This window comes from Gymnodraco acuticeps, unplaced genomic scaffold, assembly GCF_902827175.1.
Source record: "Gymnodraco acuticeps unplaced genomic scaffold, fGymAcu1.1, whole genome shotgun sequence".
Lineage (NCBI taxonomy): Eukaryota > Metazoa > Chordata > Actinopteri > Perciformes > Bathydraconidae > Gymnodraco > Gymnodraco acuticeps.
In genome coordinates, this window is record NW_022992337.1 from 42501 (window position 1) to 65350 (window position 22850).

A 22850-nucleotide genomic window follows, 5' to 3' on the forward strand; every position below is an offset into this window, starting at 1 on the left:
GCAATTCATTAGGATTGATTAAATGTAGGGTCAGGGAACACAATATTACAGGTTATGTAACACTTGATAAGTTTGAAATTTCCTCAAGATAGCCTTACGGCCCCTACACACGGCGGCGTGCGTTACCGCTTGGCGGTGGGCGTGTCTGAAGCTTGGGGATTTTTTACGAACAACGCGACCAACAACCAATCCCATGAATGTCCCGCCCCGGACATACAAAGCAAAGCATTCATGCTACATCCATGCTGGCTAAATATACTGTCTATGCTTGCTAGCTGTCCATTCAAACGAAGTACACTGGATATAAACTCCCCAAACAGGTGAAAACCTACCAGTTTCACCCACTGTCTCTGCCACCTCCCCCCATGCCTGGCTCCTCCGGTTTGTATCCATGTATGTAAAGAGGGACTGGTCATATAGTACCGCCACGATCTTTTTCTCCTCCATTTTTTTACATATGGGAAATAACTGCGGTCTGGCTCTCCCAACATACACGCGGTTTGATTGGCTAGCGCTTGTAATGTCAGATTTGCATACGCGGGATTTGATTGGCTGACGCCTCCGTCGAGGCGGCAAAAGTAGAACATTGTTCTACTTTTGCAGCGAGCACCGCGAGAGAAGTTACGCTTTGCTCCCACAATGCAGTTCGGCGAATCGTGACGTCACCCCATTCAAAGTGAATGGGCAGAAGCGTTGAAGCGGCAACGCACGCCGCCGTGTGTAGGCTCCGTTACTCTTACATACACTATTGTACACTCAGGCCACTGCTATATAAACGTCTCTACGAACCTGTAAACTTTGCTATCTTTACTTTAATTAGTCAGAGTGGATGTGGAGCGAGGGTTATAAAACAAACACCCCGAGACATGGCCGCCCTTTATCAGATTGTTATTGGTTTTTGTTGGTGGTATGTAGGCCTGGTTTGTAGCAATACAAGCTTAAATTAGCCAAACCAAGCTTGTTTGTTATGTTGCAATTAATAGTTTTTGTGATTTAAACTTTAAGGACATTAATAATCTTCACCGAATTCCTCCGGTTTTTGAAAGCATCTAACAGAAATTCAAATATTTTTCCACATGTATTTATTAAGAATGAGTGTGTTGATCCTCTTGGCCAATGTTGACAGACCTTCATAGCGAACATTCGTCCAAAACATGATCATTGTAAATATTTGTGCACTTTTTTTTATTTTCAAATGAGTTTGTTAAATGTATTAGTAAGGGGAAAGAAAGGATGATGATGGTCATGATGAATGTAGGTGAGACAGGAAAGCATGGACAGACATGTAGGTGAGAGGAAGACATGTAGGTGAGACAGGAAAGCATGGACAGAGAGGTGAGAGGAAGACATGTAGGTGAGACAGGAAAGCATGGACAGAGAGGTGAGAGGAAGACATGTAGGTGAGACAGGAAAAGCATGGACAGAGAGGTGAGAGGAAGACATGTAGGTGAGACAGGAAAGCATGGACAGAGAGGTGAGAGGAAGACATGTAGGTGAGACAGGAAAGCATGGACAGAGAGGTGAGAGGAAGACATGTAGGTGGGACAGGAAAGCATGGACAGAGAGGTGAGAGGAAGACATGTAGGTGAGACAGGAAAGATGGACAGAGAGTGAGAGGAAGACATGTAGGTGAGACAAGGAAAAGCATGGACAGAGAGGTGAGAGGAAGACATGTCGGTGAGAGAGGAAAGCATGGACAGAGAGGTGAGAGGAAGACATGTAGGTGAGACAGGAAAGCATGACAGAGAGGTGAGAGGAAGACATGTCGGTGAGACAGGAAAGCATGGACAGAGAGGTGAGAGGAAGACATGTAGGTGGGACAGGAAAAGCATGGACAGAGAGGTGAGAGGAAGACATGTAGGGTGGACAGGAAAGCATGGACAGAGAGGTGAGAGGAAGACATGTAGGTGAGACAGGAAAGCATGGACAGAGAGGTGAGAGGAAGACATGTAGGTGAGACAGGAAAGCATGGACAGAGAGGTGAGAGGAAGACATGTAGGTGAGACAGGAAAGCATGGACAGAGAGGTGAGAGGAAGACATGTAGGTGAGACAGGAAAGCATGGACAGAGAGGTGAGAGGAAGACTGTAGGTGGGACAGGAAAGCATGGACAGAGAGGTGAGAGGAAGACATGTAGGTGAGACAGGAAAGCATGGACAGAGAGGTGAGAGGAAGACATGTAGGTGGGACAGGAAAGCATGGACAGAGAGGTGAGAGGAAGACATGTAGGTGAGACAGGAAAGCATGACAGAGAGGTGAGAGGAAGACATGTAGGTGAGACAGGAAAGCATGGATAGAGAGGTGAGAGGAAGACATGTAGGTGAGACAGGAAAGCATGGACAGAGAGGTGAGAGGAAGACATGTAGGTGAGACAGGAAAGCATGACAGAGAGGTGAGAGGAGACATGTAGGTAGACAGGAAAAGCATTACAGAGAGGTGAGAGAGAAGACATGTAGGTGAGACAGGAAAGCATGGACAGAGAGGTGAGAGGAAGACATGTAGGTGGGGTACAGGAAATCATGGACAGAGAGGTGAGAGGAAGACATGTAGGTGAGACAGGAAAGCATGGACAGAGAGGTGAGAGGAAGACATGTAGGTGAGACAGGAAAGCATGGACAGAGAGGGTGAGAGGAAGACATGTAGGTGAGGACAGGAAAGCATGACAGAGAGTGAGAGGAAGACATGTAGGTGAGACAGGAAAGCATGACAGACGAGGTGAGAGGAAGACATGTTAGGTGGGGGACAGGAAAAGCATGGACAGAGAGGGTGAGAGGAAGACATGTAGGTGAGACAGGAAAGCATGGACAGAGAGGTGAGAGGAAGACATGTAGGTGAGACAGGAAAGCATGGACAGAGAGGTGAGAGGAAGACATGTAGGTGAGACAGGAAAGCATGACAGAGAGGGTGAGAGGAAGACATGTAGGTGAGACATGAAAGCATGGACAGAGAGGTGAGAGGAAGACATGTAGGTGAGACAGGAAAGCATGACAGAGAGGTGAGAGGAAGACCATGTAGGTGAGACAGGAAAAGCCATGGACAGAGAGGTGAGAGGAAGACATGTAGGTGAGACAGTGAAAGGCAATGGACAGAGAGGTGAGAGGAAGACATGTTAGGTGAGACAGGAAAGCATGACAGAGAGGTGAGAGGAAGACATGTAGGTGAGACAGGAAGCATGACAGAGAGGTGAGAGGAAGACATGTAGGTGGGACAGGGAAAGCATGGACAGAGAAGGTGAGAGGAAGACATGTAGGTGAGACAGGAAAGCATGGACAGAGAGGTGAGAGGAAGACATGTAGGTGAGACAGGAAAGCATGACAGAGAGGTGAGAGGAAGACATGTAGGTGAGACAGGAAAGCATGGACAGAGAGGTGAGAGGAGGACATGTAGGTGAGACAGGAAAGGCATGGACAGAGAGGTGAGAGGAAGACATGTAGTTGAGACAGGAAAGCATGGACAGAGAGGTGAGAGGGAAGACATGTAGGTGAGACAGGAAAGCATGGACAGAGAGGTGGAGAGGAAGACATGTAGGTGAGACAGGAAAGCATGGACAGAGAGGTGAGAGGAATGACATGTAGGTGAGACAGTGAAAAGCATTGGACAGAGAGGTGTAGAGGAAGACATGTAGGTGGGTGACAGGAAAGCGATGGGACAGAGAGGTGGAGGGAAGACCTGTAGGTGAGACAGGAAAGCATGGACAGAGAGGTGAGAGGAAGACATGTAGGTGAGGACAGGAAAAGCGATGGACAGAGAGGGTGAGAGGAAGACATGTAGGGTGGAGACAGAAAGCACTGAACAGAGAGGGGAGAGGGAAGGCAATGTAGTGAGACAGGAAAGCATGGACAGAGAGGTGAGAGGGAAGATCATGTAGGTGAGACAGGAAAGCATGACAGAGGAGGTGAGAGTAGGGACATGTAGGTGAGACAGGAAGCATGGACAGAGAGGTGAGAGGAAGACATGTAGGTGAGACAGGAAAGCATGGACAGAGAGGTGAGAGGAAGGACACAGTACATGTAGGTGAGGACAGGAAAGCCATGGACAGAGAGAGGTGAGCGGAAGACCATGTCGGTGAGACAGGAAAGCATAGATAGAGGTGAAGAGGAAGACATGTAGGTGAGGACAGGAAGCAATTGACAGCGAGGTGAGAGGAAGACAGGTAGGTGAGACGGAAAGCATGGACAGAGAGGTGAGAGGAAGACACTGTAGGTGAGACAGGAAAGCATGGACAGAGAGGTGAGAGGAAGACATGTAGGTGGGACAGGAAAGCATGGACAGAGAGGTGAGAGGAGACATGTAGGTGGGACAGGAAAGCATGGACAGAGAGGTGAGAGGAAGACATGTAGGTGAGACAGGAAAGCATGGACAGAGAGGTGAGAGGAAGACATGTAGGTGAGACAGGAAAGCATGGACAGAGAGGTGAGAGGAAGACATGTAGGTGAGACAGGAAAGCATGACAGAGAGGTGAGAGGAAGACATGTAGGTGAGACAGGAAAGCATAGATAGAGAGGTGAGAGGAAGACATGTAGGTGAGACAGGAAAGCATGGACAGAGAGGTGAGAGGAAGACATGTAGGTGGGACAGGAAAGCATGGACAGAGAGGTGAGAGGAAGACATGTAGGTGGGACAGGAAAGCATGGACAGAGAGGTGAGAGGAAGACATGTAGGTGAGACAGGAAAGCATGGACAGAGAGGTGAGAGGAAGACATGTAGGTGAGACAGGAAAGCATGGACAGAGAGGTGAGAGGAAGACATGTAGGTGAGACAGGAAAGCATGGACAGAGAGGTGAGAGGAAGACAGCAGAGAGGAAGACAGGCAAGGAGTCTTGAAGCATTTTTATTAGAAGTAATTCCCGATAAACTACATCTCTGCAAATTAAAGTCTAAAAGCCTTCCAGTGTCAGCGCTAAATAAAGCTCAGACTCTTAAGCACCGCTGCTGGAGAGAATCCTCAGGGAAGAGCTGATTAATATTATTACCGCTGCTCTCATAACGCTGCGGCAGAGCTTTTGGGCGACCTCAATGAGACGCCAAAATAAACCGTATTATCATCTCCACTCTGAAGTCTACAGTGTTCAGCTCATTTCTGTGTGTGTGTGGTTTGTGTGTGTGTGTGTGTGTGTGTGTGTGTGTGTGTGTGTGTGTGTGTGTGTGTGTGTGTGGTGTGTGTGTGTGTGTGTGTGTGTGTGTGTGTGTGTGTGTGTGTGTGTGTGTGTGTGTGTGTGTGTGTGTGTGTGTGTGTGTGTGTGGGTGTGTGTGGTTTGTGTGTGTGTGTGTGTGTGTGTGTGTGTGTGTGTGTGTGTGTGTGTTAGCCGTACTGAGTTGCCGCTGGAGCGGCCGCTCGTTGGTCTGAATGAAGACACAGTCACCACGCTCAGGTATCATTACTCCTTTCTCCGCTTCATTTAACAATTATACATTTTTACCAACAATCCTGTTACATCTTATCTGACGTGTGTGTCAGGTGTATCTCTCTGCTGGTGGTTGGAGACACGTCGCCTGCTGTTGAGGTCGTGGTGAGTGTCTGCCCTGTTTCCTTGACAACAGCCAGTAGATGACGTCACAATGTTGTAAATAAAGAATGTGTCTGTGTGTGTGCGTCTGTGTGTGTGTGTCTGCTCTGCAGGTGGAGTGTAACTCGAGACTGAACCCCACCAAGACGACCCTGCTCAAGGTGCCTGTTTGTCTCTCTCGTCACTCGTCTGTCATCAGAGCTGTCGTCAGTTTGTGATGTTCACACTTCCAATCATTACTCAATGATAAAGAAGAACAAAATGCATTTCTTCTCCTTTAGATTATAGTCCTTTTTATAATATAATAATAATATATTTATTTTTGTTTAATGTTGTTTTTGTCAGTGTCAGGTATAATGTCTAAGAAGTATTAAACTACCTTTACAAAGATAATGTTGGTTCAGTTCAGTTTTTCAATCCCAGAAAATACTTTTTATTTAGTTTCAGTTTAGAAGAATGCTTATTTTCATCACGAAGTAAAGGATGGAAACCGTAGTTTGTACATTTAGAGGAGCCGTGTGCTCACCATCTTCTTTGTCTCTCGATTAGATGGCAGACTGCGGAGGACTTCCTCAGGTGGTGCAGGTGAGCCACTCACTGTCTCATCATGTGTTTACACTGACATCCTCATATTTACTGTGAAAGACATAGATGTTGTGATGGTTATTTTGTCCATGCTGGCAGAGATAAGATTAGATGCTGGGAGACAAAGTACCCAGTCCACTTTCTATGTCAAATGTATTCAAAAGTTTGTCATAACACTAATACGAGGTTACAGCAGTTCAATCAGGAGAGATGGTTTTGATGTAAGAACACATATTTATTGCCAGGAACACACAAATGAATGTAATGGAGTTTTGGCGACTAGGCCCCGTTGTGCAGGAGTATCATTCGGGAGGGGAGAACCGATCCGATGAAACCCCCCGGGGTCTACACACTGGTGGTGGTGAATGGATGATTGGGGTCGGTCTGAAGGGGAGGGGCTTAGCTTGACCCTGGACTCAGATTTAAAAGGGTTAGCAGAGCGCTATGATAGGCTTGTGAGAATAGAGCGAAGTTATTGGTTAAGCTGGGGAGTGACGCCCCCGATCACTTATTGAGAGGAGAGAGAGTAGTGACATGGAAATAGTCAATTTGACTCTTTTTCCAAAATGTTACTTTTTTTTTTGTGACTTTTTTCCAGAATGTGGCTTTTCTTTTTAAATCATTTTGTGACATTCTCACTGAAGAGACAATTAGAGCAATTATTTGTCCTAGACTTCTGCTTTCAGACGTAGTTAGTTATGAAGATCTGATAATAATCCAATGCAGAGGCAATCATGTAATATAATACATTATTTTATATATATATTTATATATGTATTTTGATATAGTCTTAAAGTTACAACCGGCCCTTTGAGTGCAGCCCTAATGCTGATGTGGCCCGCGATTAAATTGAGTTTGACACCCCTGCCTTAGATGCCCTTAGAGTGACTGGACCCTACACTCTTCCATAAGTGGGTCAAAAAGGACCCGTATTAGAATAATATGTGTGTTTATGCCATTTTTGTCATTTTGGTTAAGAAAAATCCCTTGTATTATATTTTGGTTCACACTAGAAATATTTTCTATTTAATTTTTCACTATTTATAATTTTAGAAAAAAAAATTACGTTTTGAAAAAAAAACGTTTTGAACATATTGATGCAAAGATCTCCGCTATTCTGAGACCCTCACAGTATTCTAGTCCTTTTTCAAAACTCATCTCTTCTCCTCTTGTCTACTCATAGCCCCCCCCCCCATCAATCCATGCCGGTTGATCAAGTTTGATAGTCCTATACCCAGGGCTGCACATAACTGTTGCGCAGGTGCGCATGCGCACCTCCGCCAAAAAAAGAGCACCGGGTCATTTGATAAAAGGCGCATTTGCGCACCAACATTGAGAGAGAGAGAGAGGGAGAGAGAGAGGGAGAAGAGGGAGAGAGAAAGAGAGAAAGATATTTGCGAGTTGCATATGAACTCAGGGCCGGCCCGTGGCACTGGCGTTTTAGATGTTCACCTAGGGCGCCAGATCTGTGGAGGCGCTGCGCTGGCAGCTCTGGGAGGGAAAAAAACATTTTGACCGTTGGGGTTCATCCTAATTTTCGGCCTTGATGTAACAATATTCATAATTAAGTAAATGTAACACCCTTTTCACCCCGGTTACACGTTTCATTTGCCCTATACGATGGGCGCTGTAAGTGATTAAAATGGGGGATGTTTGCTTATCTGGCGCCCGCAGCTCACAGCCAAAGTGCGAGTGAGCTAGGGAGAGAGAGAAGGGTGCACCGCCTGGTACCGGCGCTGTTGTTATTAGAATCTGGTGCTAGCTGCTCTAACGGATATAAGAAGAAGATGTGTCTACAATAATGTGGAGGGAGAGTCCTCTCCAGTCAGACTGAGAGGCTGATAACTACAGCTCAGTGAGGTAAAGGACTCTGAGTGTTTAGATAGTTCACTTTAGTCTAAGTTCAAACGGTTTGGTCACAATTTATGTAAACACATATTTCCAAGGCACTCCTTTATAATTATTGGGATAAACAGGTTTGAAATCATTCCAATGTATACTATAGGACAGTAACCAAAAATATCCTTTAAAACTGGAGAGATAAAAAAAAATGCATAAATAAATAAATGTTAAGGTAAAATAAGATATGAATGAACAACACAAATAAAATAAGTTACATTCATTTGTTATTGGCTATGGTAGGTTATTGGTTATGTTCACATACTTATTTGATTACATCCTCTTGTCTAAGATGACAACAGAGACTTTCGACCCAAACCCAGCTGTTGACTTGTGGATGCAAGCAGCTAATCGCAGACTCAACCAGAGAGAAAGAAGTAGGCCTACATCATCAGCTACCATGTCTGACAGAGAGGAAGACAGTGAGGAGAACAGTCAGGAGGGTAGTGATGACAGCTTGTAGGATTACTGGTCGTGCTAATGTTGTCTTGTGTTCACCTCTGCATGTGTGTTCTGTGTTCACCTCTGCATGTGTGTTCTGTGTTCACCTCTGCATGTGTGTTCAGTGTTCACCTCTGCATGTGTGTTCTGTGTTCACCTCTGCATGTGTGTTCTGTGTTCACCTCTGCATGTGTGTTCTGTGTTCACCTCTGCATGTGTGTTCAGTGTTCACCTCTGTGTGTTCAGTGCCGTGTGTCTGGCAAATAAAGTCAAAACCCCCTCAAAAGTTACGGTTTATTTCATTTTATGGATGAGCACCAAGCAACATCTCCAGGTGCTCCTTTGAGAACCAGGGCAAAAAAATTATGTGCACCCCTGCCTATACCCCCCACCCTAACCTTCCCTTATATTGTAAAGCGATTTTGAGTCCTTGAAAAGCCCTACAAAAATATAATGTATTATTATTATTATACTGACAGGTATCAGATCTTGCTGTGTAAAATAATCTTCCTGAGAGGTGTCACTTGTGATGTCGTCTGTGTGGTCCACAGTGAATGTATTCCTGACAGACATAGGTGATAAGAATCAAAGGTTCCCAGAGGATCCCATAGAAAATGCATTCGGGTCATTTTTGACCCCCTTATGGGGTAGAACAAAAATACAATTTCTTAAAATTTAAAATGTGAATGGCACGATATCCAAAACATGTTTTTTGAGTAATAGCTGGAATATGAAATGATAAAAAAAAATGTAATTACAAAGAAGATACTTCAAGAAAACCACCTCACCGGGTCAAAAAAGACCACTTATGCATCTGAGGGTTAAGTATTGGAGCACCCTGTACTTTACAGGGCAGTGTTTTCCTGCTTAGCTTTGATGAAAGCATGGTCACATTAACGGAATTGTGTACTCAAAATATTCTGGAAAACACTCATTTGTCTTTCTCTGACCAAAGAGGAATAATTCTCCATAACTACAATTAGAATTACTTTAGGGAGGGACTACTTCACCGCCTGTGTGGAAATGAGTGAGACCAGTCAAATTACTGTGACCGCAAGACACACTAGAAAACATTTGAATCAATCCTTTAACGGTCAGTATGCTCGATTGTACAAATTGTGAATGTTCACACTGGAAGAAGTACAACAACCTGCTTTCATGTTGCTTTTTGAAAAATAAAGAATGATCTCAGGGGGTCCGCGGGGTCTTAACAAGTATTACAAGTTGATAAATCAATTTTGCGAAAATTAAGGCTATTAAAAAGTATTAAACAGCATTTTCCAAGGTGTTACATTTTGTAGCTTGTTTCCAATAAGTATATAAATGGTCCAAAGAGGTTGTATTCTACAGTCTGCCTGAATGTAATCATTGCGTAGGTGTGTAGTGTGATTCTGTGTAGTTTATTTCTGGCATCCCGTTGGGTTTGACGTCATCTGAACAGGACATCGCACGCTCACTGCTTGATAGCTCGAAGCTCCGTTTACGCCGGTTGTTAAACATCGTTATGGGGAAATGCAAGTCTGCGTCCAAATGGTTGGAAGATAAGGAGGAAGGACAATCAATACTGTATATAGTCAATGTGAAGTGTGTCGCCAAGGTAACCGGTTAAAACTCCAAGTGGCGATGAGGTCTTAAAATGTATGGAAAGGGTCTTAAAAAAGGTCTTACATTAGACTTCAGGGTTCCTGCATACACCCTGCTTAATGTTTTATGAATGATCAGCCGTTCTGACTGCAGTGTGTTTCTCTTTCCTCAGCCTGGAAAACTAGCAGAAGCCTTCAAGTATTTTGTCCAGGGGATGGGCTACAGTGAGTACCTTCTTTACATTTGACTGCAAGATCACACTCTTCCGTAGCTTTAAGAAGGAAAACGTATTTTCCCTCACGTGTATATCTAGGAGGAGATATCAGAATTTCTAGCTGACACATCAATTAGACTGAGGGAATATACTTTTCTGTTGGTCTTTGTCTCTGTCAACATGTTCCTGGTATATGTCCTAACCTCTTAACTCTTTCTCTGTGTTTTACTATCGTCACATTTCAGTGATTTATAGGCTTATTGAAACAGGACTAGTTTTACTTTATGTGATTTGGAAATTCCTCCTGATATCTTTTTTATTGTATTCAAAATAAATAGGGGTCACTAGCTAATACCAAGCTCGGCTTCAGTGGATGAAAGCTTAACTAAGGGCTGTTTGTTTGAACTGATATGTTATGCTAAGCTGCTGAAACACAGGGTGTGTGTGTGTGTGTCTGCAGCTGTGCTTCAACACTAACTGTAAGTAGCCGTTTGCAGTGACTTACTACTCACTATACCGCAGCAGAGTATGAATCGGTTGGATTTCCGTGTGTGTGTCCGCCCTTGTGTAACTACAGTGATCTTTCAACCTGTCCTCCTTCTTTCCTGCTCTGGTTCTTCTTCTCTCTTTGTCTTTGTTTCCTCCAGTCCCTCATGTTGTATTAAACCGCCTGAGCAGCCAATCAGGTATCAGGATTTAAACCAGAATCTTAACCCCCCCCCACCACCACCATGTTCATCTTTGTTTCTTTGCTCTCTTGTTAGTCCTGTGTGCGTGTGTGTGTGCGTGTGCGTGTGTGTGCGTGTGCGTGTGTGTGTGTGTGCGTGTGTGTGGTGTGGTGTGTGTGTGGGTGTGTGTGTGTGTGTGTGTGTGTGTGTGGTGTGTGTGTGTGTGTGTGTGTGTGTGTGTGTGTGTGTGTGTGTGTGTGTGTGTGTGTGTGTGTGTGTGTGTGTTGTGTGTGTGTGTGCGTGTGCGTGCGTGTGCGCATGCTGTTATCGAGTGGTTTTTTTCTTCTGCAGTGGAATTACCCAGCAGGCTTTGCTGCTGCATGCCATCACACTATTGACACTCGTCGTCACATCTGATAGTTTGGAACTGCTCATGTCTGTAGGATCAAACTCGCATCCCACAATAACATGAACTGAAAACTATGAGTAGAGCAAAAACAGAAAATATCACATCTGTTTCTGTATACATTCCTCTCTGTGGAGATGCCACCTGGAGCCCTGTTATGGCATGAAGTTATAAAAGCCCGGAAGCAACTGGGTCAATGTTCCCTAGTTTTGCAAACCAGAGAATGTCGTCATGGTGTTGAATTGTTGTGCAAACGCTGCGAACACAACCCGACAACATGATGACAACCGGCTCAGGTCAAGATGTAAGAATGATCAGATTTGACATCTCAGATTCTCGTTTTGTATGCTTTAGGTTTTTGTTGATGCAACACCTCACACTGAGCTTCAGTGTGAAAGTGCCTTTGAATCACCGTCATCCGATTTGAATCCTGCTGATATGTCACAGTGTGAAACTATTCAAATCAGCACATGCTGTTTATGACCTGCTGTCATACAACCAGGCTCTCCAAGGGATGCATCGAGTCATCGGCAGCTCATCCATAGTGTCCATATTTGCCGTGTAGAACGGCATATAAACAAATAAGATCAAAATCAAATTCAGAAATATGTTTATTGCCACCAAGGTTTACACAGACAAGGGTTGGTTTGTTTGGTGCCTACATAAAACACAGTAAGAGAAGAAGAATTGACCAAAAATAGGACTATAAGTACAAATATTTTAACATTAAAAATATAGATACATATTTACACCAATTATAGATATACAAAAAAACTAAGAGCAGCATAATGTGACAAAATACTCAGAAAAATGCAATAATACATATGCAGTATTGGGATCGAAATGGAGAACTGTGCAGATATTAAAAGATGTTCAGAAATCACAATATTAAAATGAGTAATACAAAAAGATTTGTTCACATGATATGCATTAATGTGATGCATAACGTCTATGGTTGGGTAAGAGTCAGAGTCAGTGGATAGCAAGATGGTATTCACTACTAGGCCATTTTAAGTTTTTTAATTAAACAAAGAATACCACAAAATATTTGCACAATTTTTTTGTTCTTACATTCTTAAAGTACTGGCACAAAATAAATGGGGTAGTTTTAAACCGCAGTGTATTGCATAACTGCTGAAAGACTTGGAGACAAACCAAACCAAGAACTTAACCTTCTTGGCAGTTATACAAAATAAAGAGATAAATGACGACCTTTATAGAAGCTTTGAATGTGAAATCAACAAGAGAGAAATTCGGTAAACCCATAATAAAGTTGATTTAGCAAAAAAAAACACCGATATGGTTCTTTAAACCAGAGTGAGAAATACAAGATGTGTGCTTTAACTAGCTCAGTCTTTTTATAGCCTTTTAATTAACTCTTAAATCATCCACAGTGCTGATCAGCTGTCCCTGATTTAGGGTTTTACTCAACAAAAAAACATTTTCCATCGGACTAAATTATTTGTAAGCATCTGTTTCGGCCCGGTATTTCACAATCAGCACTCACAACACCTGCTCCACTCGGTTTTCTGTTTCTAACATTTCTAACGTTCCCCAAATACATTTCTTACATTCCAAGTACTGGTACAAAATAAATGGGGTAGTTTTAAACGGCAGCGTATTGCATAACTGCTGAAAGACTTCGAGGCAAACCAAAAACATAACCTTCTTGGCAGTTAATACAAAAACAACAACAAAACAAATAATTGGTTTTGGCCCGGTATTTCCCAATCGGTGCATCCCCTCCCATGAACCTGCTCCATTGGTTTCCTGTCTCTAACATGTCTAACCCCCCCCCCCCCCCCCCCCTCAGTGCCGACAGCCGGCATGACCCGGCTGGTGCGCTCCAGAACTCACTCGGCCTCCAGCGTGGGCTCGGCCGAGGGCGCCCGCAGCCGCAGTACCACCACCACGCTGCCAGAGGGCGCCACCATCCCCGGACACATGGCAGAACAGACCATCGAGATGACTGCGTAGGACTCTCCCTGCTCTGTTCTCTCTCTGCTCTGTTCTCTCTCTCTTGCTCCTGATGCTGCGTGCGCCTGAAACTTTCCTTCTGTGTCGGACGCAGCCAAACATTTCTAACGTTGTAGTCGTTCTTCCTAATAATGAAAAGGTCACATCTAATATAAAAGTAGGTTTTAAAAAAACCCGTTGCTCTTTAGGATGTCGGGTAACTTCCTGCCCCCTGGAGCCATGCTGTTGCCGTGGTGACGCTGTAGATGTAACTGTACATGGAGCTGGTTCATATTTACAGTTGTGTTGTGTTTTCAGTAGATTAACCAGACCTTCATTTTTCTTCCCTTAGTTTGGGCCTGATCCCTCCTTCTTTTTATTATTACTCTTATTATAATCGTTATTACTTTGTTACGACTCTTGTTGTTGGTGTTGTTTGCTATGAAGCTCGTTTCTGAAACTCTTTTCCTAAAATTACGGTTACTTAAAGGGACTATTTCACCAAAAATAATAATACGAAATAACCTAACTACTGCCCTGGAATGCCAGACAAAAGATCTATTTTGTATGACTTTATATAGGAGTTGTATTGATATGATGACAGCAAAATCATATTAAAATATCTAAAATAAAATCATATATGAAGCTACTACACCGCATTGGGGCCATTGTAGGTTAAAAAACATTTTAAAAGGGAAGGGGGGTTTTAAGATACACATTTACTAGAAAGTATGAGAATAAAAAGGTCACATTTACAAGAAAAAACTGAAAATATATTGGATACAAAAATATTTTCTGTCACCAAGTTTGCAGATGATCAGTTTTGAAAACGCTCTATAATTCTTAAAACAGCCCAAATATCTCTCAATCAGCTGGTCGTTATTTTATCAGCATGAAGACGTGTTTTTCTACTGATAAAACCTAAAGAAAAGGGCAACGTTTATTTCTGTGAACGGGCAGATGTGTGTCTGTTATTCCAGGCTTCAGAGGGTTAATAGATTCTGAAGCGCACCATTTAAAAAAGATGATCTTAACTTTATCAGGAGGGGATCCTGAAGTCTTCCTCTTACTCTACTCAGTGTTCATTCGGCCGTCAGCAGCATGCTCGTGGTGGAGTTGTGGCATGAAGTCTGTACCGTGCTCTCACAGTGGGTCTCTGAGATGCTCAGCTGTGAACCTGCCTCTCAACTCAAGAAACCTCCACGTAAAAAAACAATAGAGACGCTTGAACTTGAATTGTTTTCTACGTTGTGTTGCCGTTGTGTTTCTCTGGACTGAAAGCATTCAGCAGGGTTGTTGATAATTGAATGTTACAGGTACTTGTTGGGCTTAAAGGTAGGGTAGGTAAGAATGGAGAAACCAGCTCGAGTGCGCTAGAATTTGAAAGTACGCAGCCGAAAAAAATCTGCCCCTTCCTTCAGACTTCCTTACAGAGCCCCTCCTCCAACACACATGAACGCGCACATGGCCAATGAGGGCACGAGATAAGTGTGTTTCTGAAGTGAATTACCTACCCTACCTTTTAAGTGACATTGATTTGATAACTTGCACTTTAAAGGTTACTGTTGGAGACATGTTGCTCGTCCTGCTGATGTTGGTTTCTGTAGAGACACGTTATGATGCTGAACTTTTCCGTACTGATAACATTTAAACAGTTCTCTGGTGAGATGCTGCCCCCTGCTGGAGGACTGAATAGCAGCTCCTAGAACAACAAATACATCCTGGTATTTTGACTCGTATTTGAATTATGTAACACTTCTGTAAATCAAAAACATTCAGATCTTAGAGGGGGTTTCTGAACTAACAGGGTCGACCCGCAGACTCACACAAAGTCAAATATTAACTCATTTTATTCTATATTTACACTAATTGTATTCCTGCCGTCTGTTACTAATATTTATTACTGAAACTATTACTTTTGAGATTTGTACTGAAGCATTGGTAGCTGTTACTCTTGAGGTGTGTTGTTCCATGACTTTTATTGTAAACACAGTTTGTAATGAAATAAAGCTCGTTAATATCCAAAACTCTGGTTTGACTTTAATATTCAGCGGGGGGGGGGGGGGAAGAAGAGATATTCAGATGATTTACTTAAGTAACGATCGTGTAGTCGTGCTTTACATTAAGAGCCTTGTATGAAGCAGCTATTATTAAACATCCCTACATAACTGTGACGAAGGTAACGTGAACTGACGGCTTCGGGCCTCGTGACTCAGCACTTTAGTGAACAGTTTTGCACTTTATTAGCGTGATTGCACAGTGCCGTTTGGCATGGCATATTTGCACATTTTATGTAATATATACTAATTATTGAGATGGTATTTATTAAAGGATTAAACCGTATTGATTGAAATGTCGTCTGGCAGGTGCTGGTCGGGTCCTCGGCTCCGCCTGACAAGATAGGGGAGTTAGCGAGAGCGCCGGAAGTGCTTATGCTGGGGTAGAATGACAGCGGTTAAGAATAATCCGGGTGCACATAATATGTGGGGGTGTAGACATCATAGCGTTAAGTGGCACTAATTGTTCAAGTGCTGACTGCGTTTATTGGGTTTGTATGTGTGTACTTCTGTTCAGTTATAAGTTTGTGTTTGAAAAGTGTTCCCCCTCCCGTTATGTCTGTTTCTGATTGTGTGCACCTGGTGCCCTATGTTGTCTCCTCCCCCCTCACCTGTGCCCTATGTTGTCTCCTCCCCCCTCACCTGTGTCTTGTTGTGCTGATTAGAGTGTGTTTATTTAGGCTCTGTTGAGAGGCAGGGACTGTGGGTGAGATCCTGGTGGCTGCAGGCTGGGCTCACGTGAACAGCAGCAGGATTGAGGCTGTGTGTGTAATGGGTTCATGTTTTAATAAATGCTCACACCGGGTTGTGTTTTTGGACGTTCTGCCTCCTTGCTTGGTCGGCCGCTCAATTCAGCTTCACAATAACCATGTATGAATAATACCATTACAAGTGTTAATTATGCTAACTGTTGGATTATAAGATACTATGTACCTATAACAAACCTGATGACAGTTTTTTTATATTCATTTAAAATGATGAAAGATTCAGTAAAATAAAACTCAAAATAAATTGTAAGTACGCAACTTCTGGCAGTCTTAGTTTAAGGCAAGTGGATTCCCTCACATTTTTGGACAGTAAGATTATTATCAAAACAAAACATGTCAACACTTATCAATGAAAAAATGATTTATTGTCTCTATTTTATACAATATTAAGCAAACAGACAACATGTCTTCTATGATGGGGACACACTGATGATCTGACTAAGTTGCAGGTTCTTCAGCATTAAATCCATGCTGCAGATGTTTTTAAGCAGCTAAAGTCCAGTGTAGTGATGCAGGCTCTTCAGCTGGCGGCAGGGGGCGCTGTCTTCATGCAGAGGCGACCCAGCAGCCCGGCCATCTGCAGCAGAGAGTTCACTCCTTCAGCCACCCGCATGTGAGTGTAGCCGATCTCCTGCAGCGCAGAACCACATCAGGTCAGACGCTCAGTTTCTCATTTACATTCTGCTTGCTTAGATTTGACTGTCAGTAATAATACAAATAGCACACTTTAAAAAACAACGTCATCTCAAGGTGCTTCACAATGCTATGAGGAGAAACTAGTTGTCTAAGCAGCATCTGAGTTGGATATATTCACACGTTGCAGAGACTTCTCAGTCAATTATTTAAGATACGATGGACCTTTTTTATCCACGGGGGAAATTCAGTATTTTAAACAGTGAAAGGGTTAGAATGAAAAACAGGATAGCACAGATTCACAGATTATTAAAATGATATACAGTGAAGTAACTTTAGAATAAGAAATGAATTCAAATGAATATACACATTTAAAATTAAGAAAATAGTTTCTTTAAGATATCTTGAGTACAGTTTTGTTTGTATTTACTGTCCGCTGTCAATTAAAGGTGGGGTAGGTCATTTTGGAGAAAGCAGCTCGCGCTAGAATTTGAAAGTACGCAGCCGAAAAAAATCTGCCCCTTCCTTCAGACTTCCTTACAGAGCCCCTCCTCCAACGCGCACATGACCAATGAGGGCACGAGATCAGTTTGTGCACAGATGGAAGGCTGACAGGCAGGTAGGCCATCCAGTTACTTTAGCCGGGCCGGCTCAGATGATTGGTCGAGCTTTTTACAGCGCCACGGCTTCCACAGATGAAATGTTTAATGTCTTTTTTGTCAAAGCATTTAAGATATTCATTGCTATCGGGATGTTAAGAGCATTCCATGGAATATAACAAGTGTTTCTGAAGTGAATGACGTACCCCACCTTTAAAGGATAAAATACCAATCAAAGCTGTTGCCTCTCAGTAAATGGATGTACTATCCGGAGCCTTTAGTCTCCGCCTCACCTTGATGAACTCCAGCTTGAGGTACTCTGGCATCTGGAAGGTCTTGCAGACTCTGAAGATGTTCCCGATGATGTCCTCCGGAGAGTAGCCCAGCGCCCACAGCTGCTCCACCACCTTGTACGCCTTGTCGATGTCCCCCTCCACACAATGTCCCAGCATGCCTTTCACCAGCAGCGGGTGAGGCTCGTCGCACACTTTGAAGACGTTCTCGCTGTTGATGTAGCCGAAGCCGGAGTTGGTGGACTGCAGGTTGTTCAAGGCCTGGACACGCAGGAACAGGAAGTCAGGAACCCCCCTACATGCCTTCCTTCATGCTCAACACTAGACGCTTAATGGATAGTCTGTATGTTTTGAAGTGGGATTGTATGAGGTGCTTTTCTATAGTCAGTGTATTGTCTTCAGCAGATGACAGTCAGAATGAACTCAATTTGCAGAACAGACAAAGATAACGACGTCAGTTCAGAGAGAGCCGTCTAAAAGCAAGCTAAACAGGGTAGATATTCTAAATATAGCATATATATACTAAAACTTATTTTTAAAAGAAGCTTATCTTCCTGCTAGAACTCCTGTCTATTTCTAGGAAATACCCCGACTATGTGAAAGTATCTTTATACAGCTATACTTCAAAATACTGAACTCCCCCCCCCCCCCCCCCCCCCCCCCCTCACCTGTCTCATGTCCCCCTGTGCGGTGAAGATGACGGCCTCCAGCCCGTCGTCTGACACCGACAGTTTCTCCTTCTCCACGACGTCCTGCAGCCGCGACAGGATCTGTCCGTCCGTCAGCTTGGAGTAACGCAGCACGGCGCAGCGAGACTGGATCGGCTCGATGATTTTATCTGAGGCGTTACAGGCCAGAGCGAAGCGCGTGGTCTTAGAGTAGATCTCCATGATCCTCCTCAACGCCTGCTGAGCGCCATCTGTCATGCTGGGGGAGGAGGAAGGAGACATTAAACCGTGCCCAGAGAAACTCAATATTATAAAGATGAAAAATCAAAGGACACGTGGCTTTATATTTCGACATCCAAAACATGTTTCTTTAGGAAGAAATGCATTACATTACATTTAGCTGTCGCTTTTATCCAAAGCGACTTACAATAAGTACATTCGACCAGGAAGACACAACCTTGAAGAAAACAGAATCATATAAGTACATCAGGTTTCATAGAGCCAAACATTTCAAGTGCTACTCAACTGGCTTTAGATAAGCCAATCCTTTATTAGTATAAAAGTGCTTTGTTAATAGTTCTAACGCTCGAAGTGGAGTCGAAAGAGATGAGTTTTCAGTCTGGAAGGTGTGTAAGCTATCTGCTGTCCTGATGTCAATGGGGAGCTCATTCCACCATCCTGGAGCCAGGACAGCAAACCCACGTGTTTGTGCTGATGGGAACTTGTCATTAAATAGTCATGTTTTCTTCCTCTTCTTAAGGTAACTTAGATCTTGTAATTGTGTGCAATATGCTTTGTTGGTGACTGATAACTATGCCAACGTTTCAAACTGGTCCGTCATGATGAACACATTTTTCTCAAGAGAAATAACGCTAAAAAAAGTTATAAAACCATCAGGGTGGCATTACAAAAATGGAGGATCTTATCTTTTGTAACTTGTACTAGCTTGTTTGACCTTCTAAACAAATCTAAATGATCCTAATGTGGAGATTCTAAGCAGTTCAATCCATCTTCATAAATAATGACAATTAAAATATTTAACAAAGGTGAAATTATTCCACAGGAAAAAGATGTAGATAGATTGTAACATCTGTGTCTCATCCCTCTATTTATCTGGCTCAGATTCCTCTCCGGACACTTGGCAGGGTCCCGACTAAAGCCTCGAGTCAGTAACTGTTCCACATTCAGATGGTAAACGTTGCTCCTCTGATATCGCTTCTCTCACCTGTCGGCCTCGTCCAGGATGATGACCTTGTGTCGTCCTTTGGGCAGTGTGACTTTCTGCTGAGCAAACATCTTGATCTTGTTCCTCACCACGTCGATTCCTCTGCAGACACAACAGCATCAGTATGACCTCGACGACGCACGATTAACATATTAAACCAGTGTGTGCTGTTTTAGGAGTAGAAATTGCGAGAAAAGTCCAAAATAAGCCGTGCAGCAACAACCTTATAAACATGGATTCGACAACATGCTCTTGTAACATGGTGCAAATAGGAACGTTTATGTATGCTGTCAATTATAGTTCCTAGAACGACAGTAAATATAAATAAGTGCATCTTTACTACGGTCAACGTTCAACCTTGAAAAGATTTCTACAAAATACGTTTTGTTAGTATGTCACCTTTCATTTGAAGCGTTGAGCTCCAGCACGGCGTCTTTCATGGAGGCTCCCAGCAGAGCTCGGGCCAAACACAAGATGCTGGTGGTCTTCCCTGTGCCCGGAGGACCTGCACCGCAAATCACATTTGACCATTAACTTTGTATTACAAAACAGTAGTGCTGTAGCGACGCGTCGACGACTTCAAAATATCGTCGACGACATATTTCCGCGTCGACACCATAGACTGTATATATGGTCGCCACACACACGTGGGTCACCCAAAGCAACAAGCAGTTCGCAATCGCACTTCTAACACAATGGAGACTGAAACGGCTACCAACTCCTCCTCACAGGATTGCGCACGAAGCCCTCAAACGAAAACATCTCGCCCCAGGTCTTCAAAAGCATGGGAATATTTTAAAGTTAGTCCAAAACGCAAATATATTTATATCTCACTGAGACTGCTGCTTGACCGGAAGCAGCAGCTAGCTGTGGTGGCAACCATTAGCAGCTAGCATTTGCTCTCCGATTTTTTACATAAAATGGAATTATGGATTATAAATTCAATAATTTGTTTATACATAGACGTTAAAAACCTATGGATTAACCGATTCAGCCGCGTTTTTTCTCATTTGAATGCCATTGAACACGTATTTTGATCAGATTGACAGCTACGGCGGTGAGACGATCTCCCTAGAAGCTCTGTGAAGGTACGTGTTGTGATGACTGTATTTGCTTCCCCTGTCGCGAGTCCGGATCACTCAGTGATGATACTATGTACCTACATAATCTGTGGAGTCTCAGCTTTAATCGGATATATTGTATGTGCAGCTACGATAAGTAATAAGGGTACTTTTATCTTGAGTTCTGTGCCAATGTCCGTTAGCATTTTTCGCTCAGGGGTCATTTAGATAGCATTTTAGTTTGCTTCTTATGAGACTTGTGTTTTGTTTTGTTTTGGTAAACATGGTTTGTATCGTCAGTTAGCTGAGATTATTTCCGTTAATCTGGTATAACACATTAATAGGTTCTTAAATATTAAGATCCCCTGAGACACAGTATCGTGAAAAAAAAAATTTTTACATTACGTTTTTTTTACATTACGTTTTTTATGAATTGAACAACAGAAAAATAATCGTTCGATTAGTCGACTAATCGATCAAATAATCGCCCGATTAATCGTTTTCAAAATAATCGTTTCCCCCCAGCACTACAAAACAGTCATAAAAAGCTAACAATAGGATTTACCTAAACTGCTGCAATCTTCATATTAGAAAAACAATCAGATTTATAACCGATGCATTAGTTTTAAAGTTGTTGTCATTATAGATAACCACAACCTTACTGTTTACAAGCTTTGTGTACAGCTACGAAACACAGAAATACACCAGTGTTTGAAGCGATAAAGTGACATGTGTCAGTGAGGCATTGTTTGATCAATGTCTTTATTTTAGACCTCTTGTATGAGTGTTTTTATATTCAGTTCAGTGGGCGAAAGGAACTTGGTAAGAAAGTTTACTTGAGTTGGTACTGTATGTAAATTGACACAAATCATGATAAATTGTTATAGATAAGCACATATGCAATAATAACACTGTACCCAACCTTTATCAGCTGCAAAATTAAAGTGATGAACACATTCAAACATCAACAATATTACTTTAAATCTGCATAATGAGTACTTTTACTTCAGGAACATTAAAGCATATTTTGATGCATATACTTTAACTTGAGTGACATTTTGAAAGCAGGACTTTGCAGTATTTTCACACTCTGGTCTGGTATTACTACTTTCACTGAAGTATAATATCTGAGTACTTCTTCCACCCAGAGCACCATGTAGTTGTTGCATTATTGAGCAGCCGGTTGGGAGTAAAAAATAAAACACTAAACTTTAATTCCCAGTCCTTTCTACCTCCTTGTTTCCACACTGACCTGAAATGATAATGTTCGGGACGTTTCCCTCCCTGGCGAACACCTCCAGCCGGCTCACCGTCTCCACGTTCCCCACAATCTCGTTCAGCTTCAGCGGACGGTACTTCTCCACCCAGGGCAGTTCATAGCTGACACCGGAGCTTTTAGTCGAAGCCTCCCCGGCTCCCGTGTCCGGTTTCTGCCCGCTTTCCGTTGTTGTTTTCTCACTTTCAGGCTCCACCATCTCCACGTCGTCCATGATGAGTTCAGTCTGTCAGCTCAGCCCGCGAACTAGTCTGCAGCGGAACTTTTCCCTCCCTGGCAACCACGAGTGATGAAACTGACGCCTCATTGGTCGAGCGTTTATTCAGTGACGCCACTGATTGGTCCAGGACACGGCACTTAAACCTCGCGATATTTGCAACAACCACGATCGTAAAAAACAGACAAAATGATTTGATAAACAAAGGCACATTCTTGAAACCTGTGTAATGCTTTTTGGTATTACTTCAAAATATGCTTGATTATTGCTTGGATGTGTAAGATTGTACAAACCAACAGAGCTTGAATATACAAAATATAATGGTCTTGATTGAAAGCATTTATATTTCTTTTATATCGTTTATTTTTATTTTTATTCTTTACAAATTATTTTCAGGCTATGTTTGGGGGGTTTTCAGAAAAGTGGAAACAGTCAAAATATAGTTTTTTTTATACGTAGTTTGTCAATTTGCCTCTGTAGATTTCACCTAAATGCACCAGTTCAATTCAAAGAAAGAATCAGATGATTTAAACACATTTTCAGATTGCTTTGTTTATATATCATTCAAAGGCTGATCATTGTATATCTAAAATCAAGACAAACTTTGCATTTTTTTCAAAATGCTGATATTTTCTGATTTATAAATTCTGATTTAGGGAATGTCACAAATATATATCCACAATTCCCTCTTTAAAAACCTTTGACTCTGTTTTACAATACATTATTTGTTGAGCCTGTGTTACCATGGTAATGTAGAATATTGACGTAGCCAGAATACCAGTTAAATATTACATA

The 22850-nt window shown here is 42.7% G+C and overlaps 2 protein-coding genes across 5 annotated transcripts in view; one reads left to right on the forward strand and one right to left on the reverse strand.

Annotated features, from left to right (window-relative positions):
- The window catches only part of LOC117541476 (protein NDRG3-like), a 27644-nt gene extending 12358 nt beyond the window's left edge, over positions 1-15286 (forward strand). For 3 of the 4 annotated variants that reach the window (XM_034208642.1, XM_034208641.1, XM_034208643.1), the window contains 7 exons: positions 5306-5371; positions 5458-5509; positions 5620-5667; positions 6056-6091; positions 10188-10239; positions 10877-10915; positions 13117-15286. In XM_034208642.1, the coding sequence (XP_034064533.1) occupies positions 5306-5371; positions 5458-5509; positions 5620-5667; positions 6056-6091; positions 10188-10239; positions 10877-10915; positions 13117-13280 (457 nt within the window). In that variant the 3' untranslated portion in view covers positions 13281-15286. The remainder of the gene's footprint in view (positions 1-5305; positions 5372-5457; positions 5510-5619; positions 5668-6055; positions 6092-10187; positions 10240-10876; positions 10916-13116) is intronic. The other variant, XM_034208644.1, reaches the window with a different exon arrangement.
- Positions 15287-16426: 1140 nt separating this feature from the next.
- Positions 16427-22111, reverse strand: rfc2 (replication factor C (activator 1) 2). The gene is made up of 6 exons (XM_034208645.1): positions 21815-22111; positions 19901-20006; positions 19502-19603; positions 18277-18535; positions 17609-17869; positions 16427-16714 (listed from the first exon to the last, which is right to left on the reverse strand). The coding sequence occupies exons 1-6, from the start codon at positions 22050-22052 to the stop codon at positions 16604-16606; spliced, it is 1077 nt and encodes a 358-aa protein (XP_034064536.1). The 5' UTR covers positions 22053-22111; the 3' UTR covers positions 16427-16603.
- Between the last annotated feature and the right edge of the window lie 739 nt (positions 22112-22850).

What these genes read in the sequence shown, in the direction of transcription:
- rfc2 (XM_034208645.1), bottom strand. Translation starts at nt 22,052, where the DNA reads ATGGACGACGTGGAGATGGTGGAGCCTGAAAGTGAGAAAACAACAACG. An exon ending in CCCGAACATTATCATTTCAG is followed by an intron (nt 20,007 to 21,814) that starts GTCAGTGTGGAA and finishes TTTGCGGTGCAG; the next exon opens with GTCCTCCGGGCACAGGGAAG. An exon ending in CTCAACGCTTCAAATGAAAG is followed by an intron (nt 19,604 to 19,900) that starts GTGACATACTAA and finishes TTGTGTCTGCAG; the next exon opens with AGGAATCGACGTGGTGAGGA.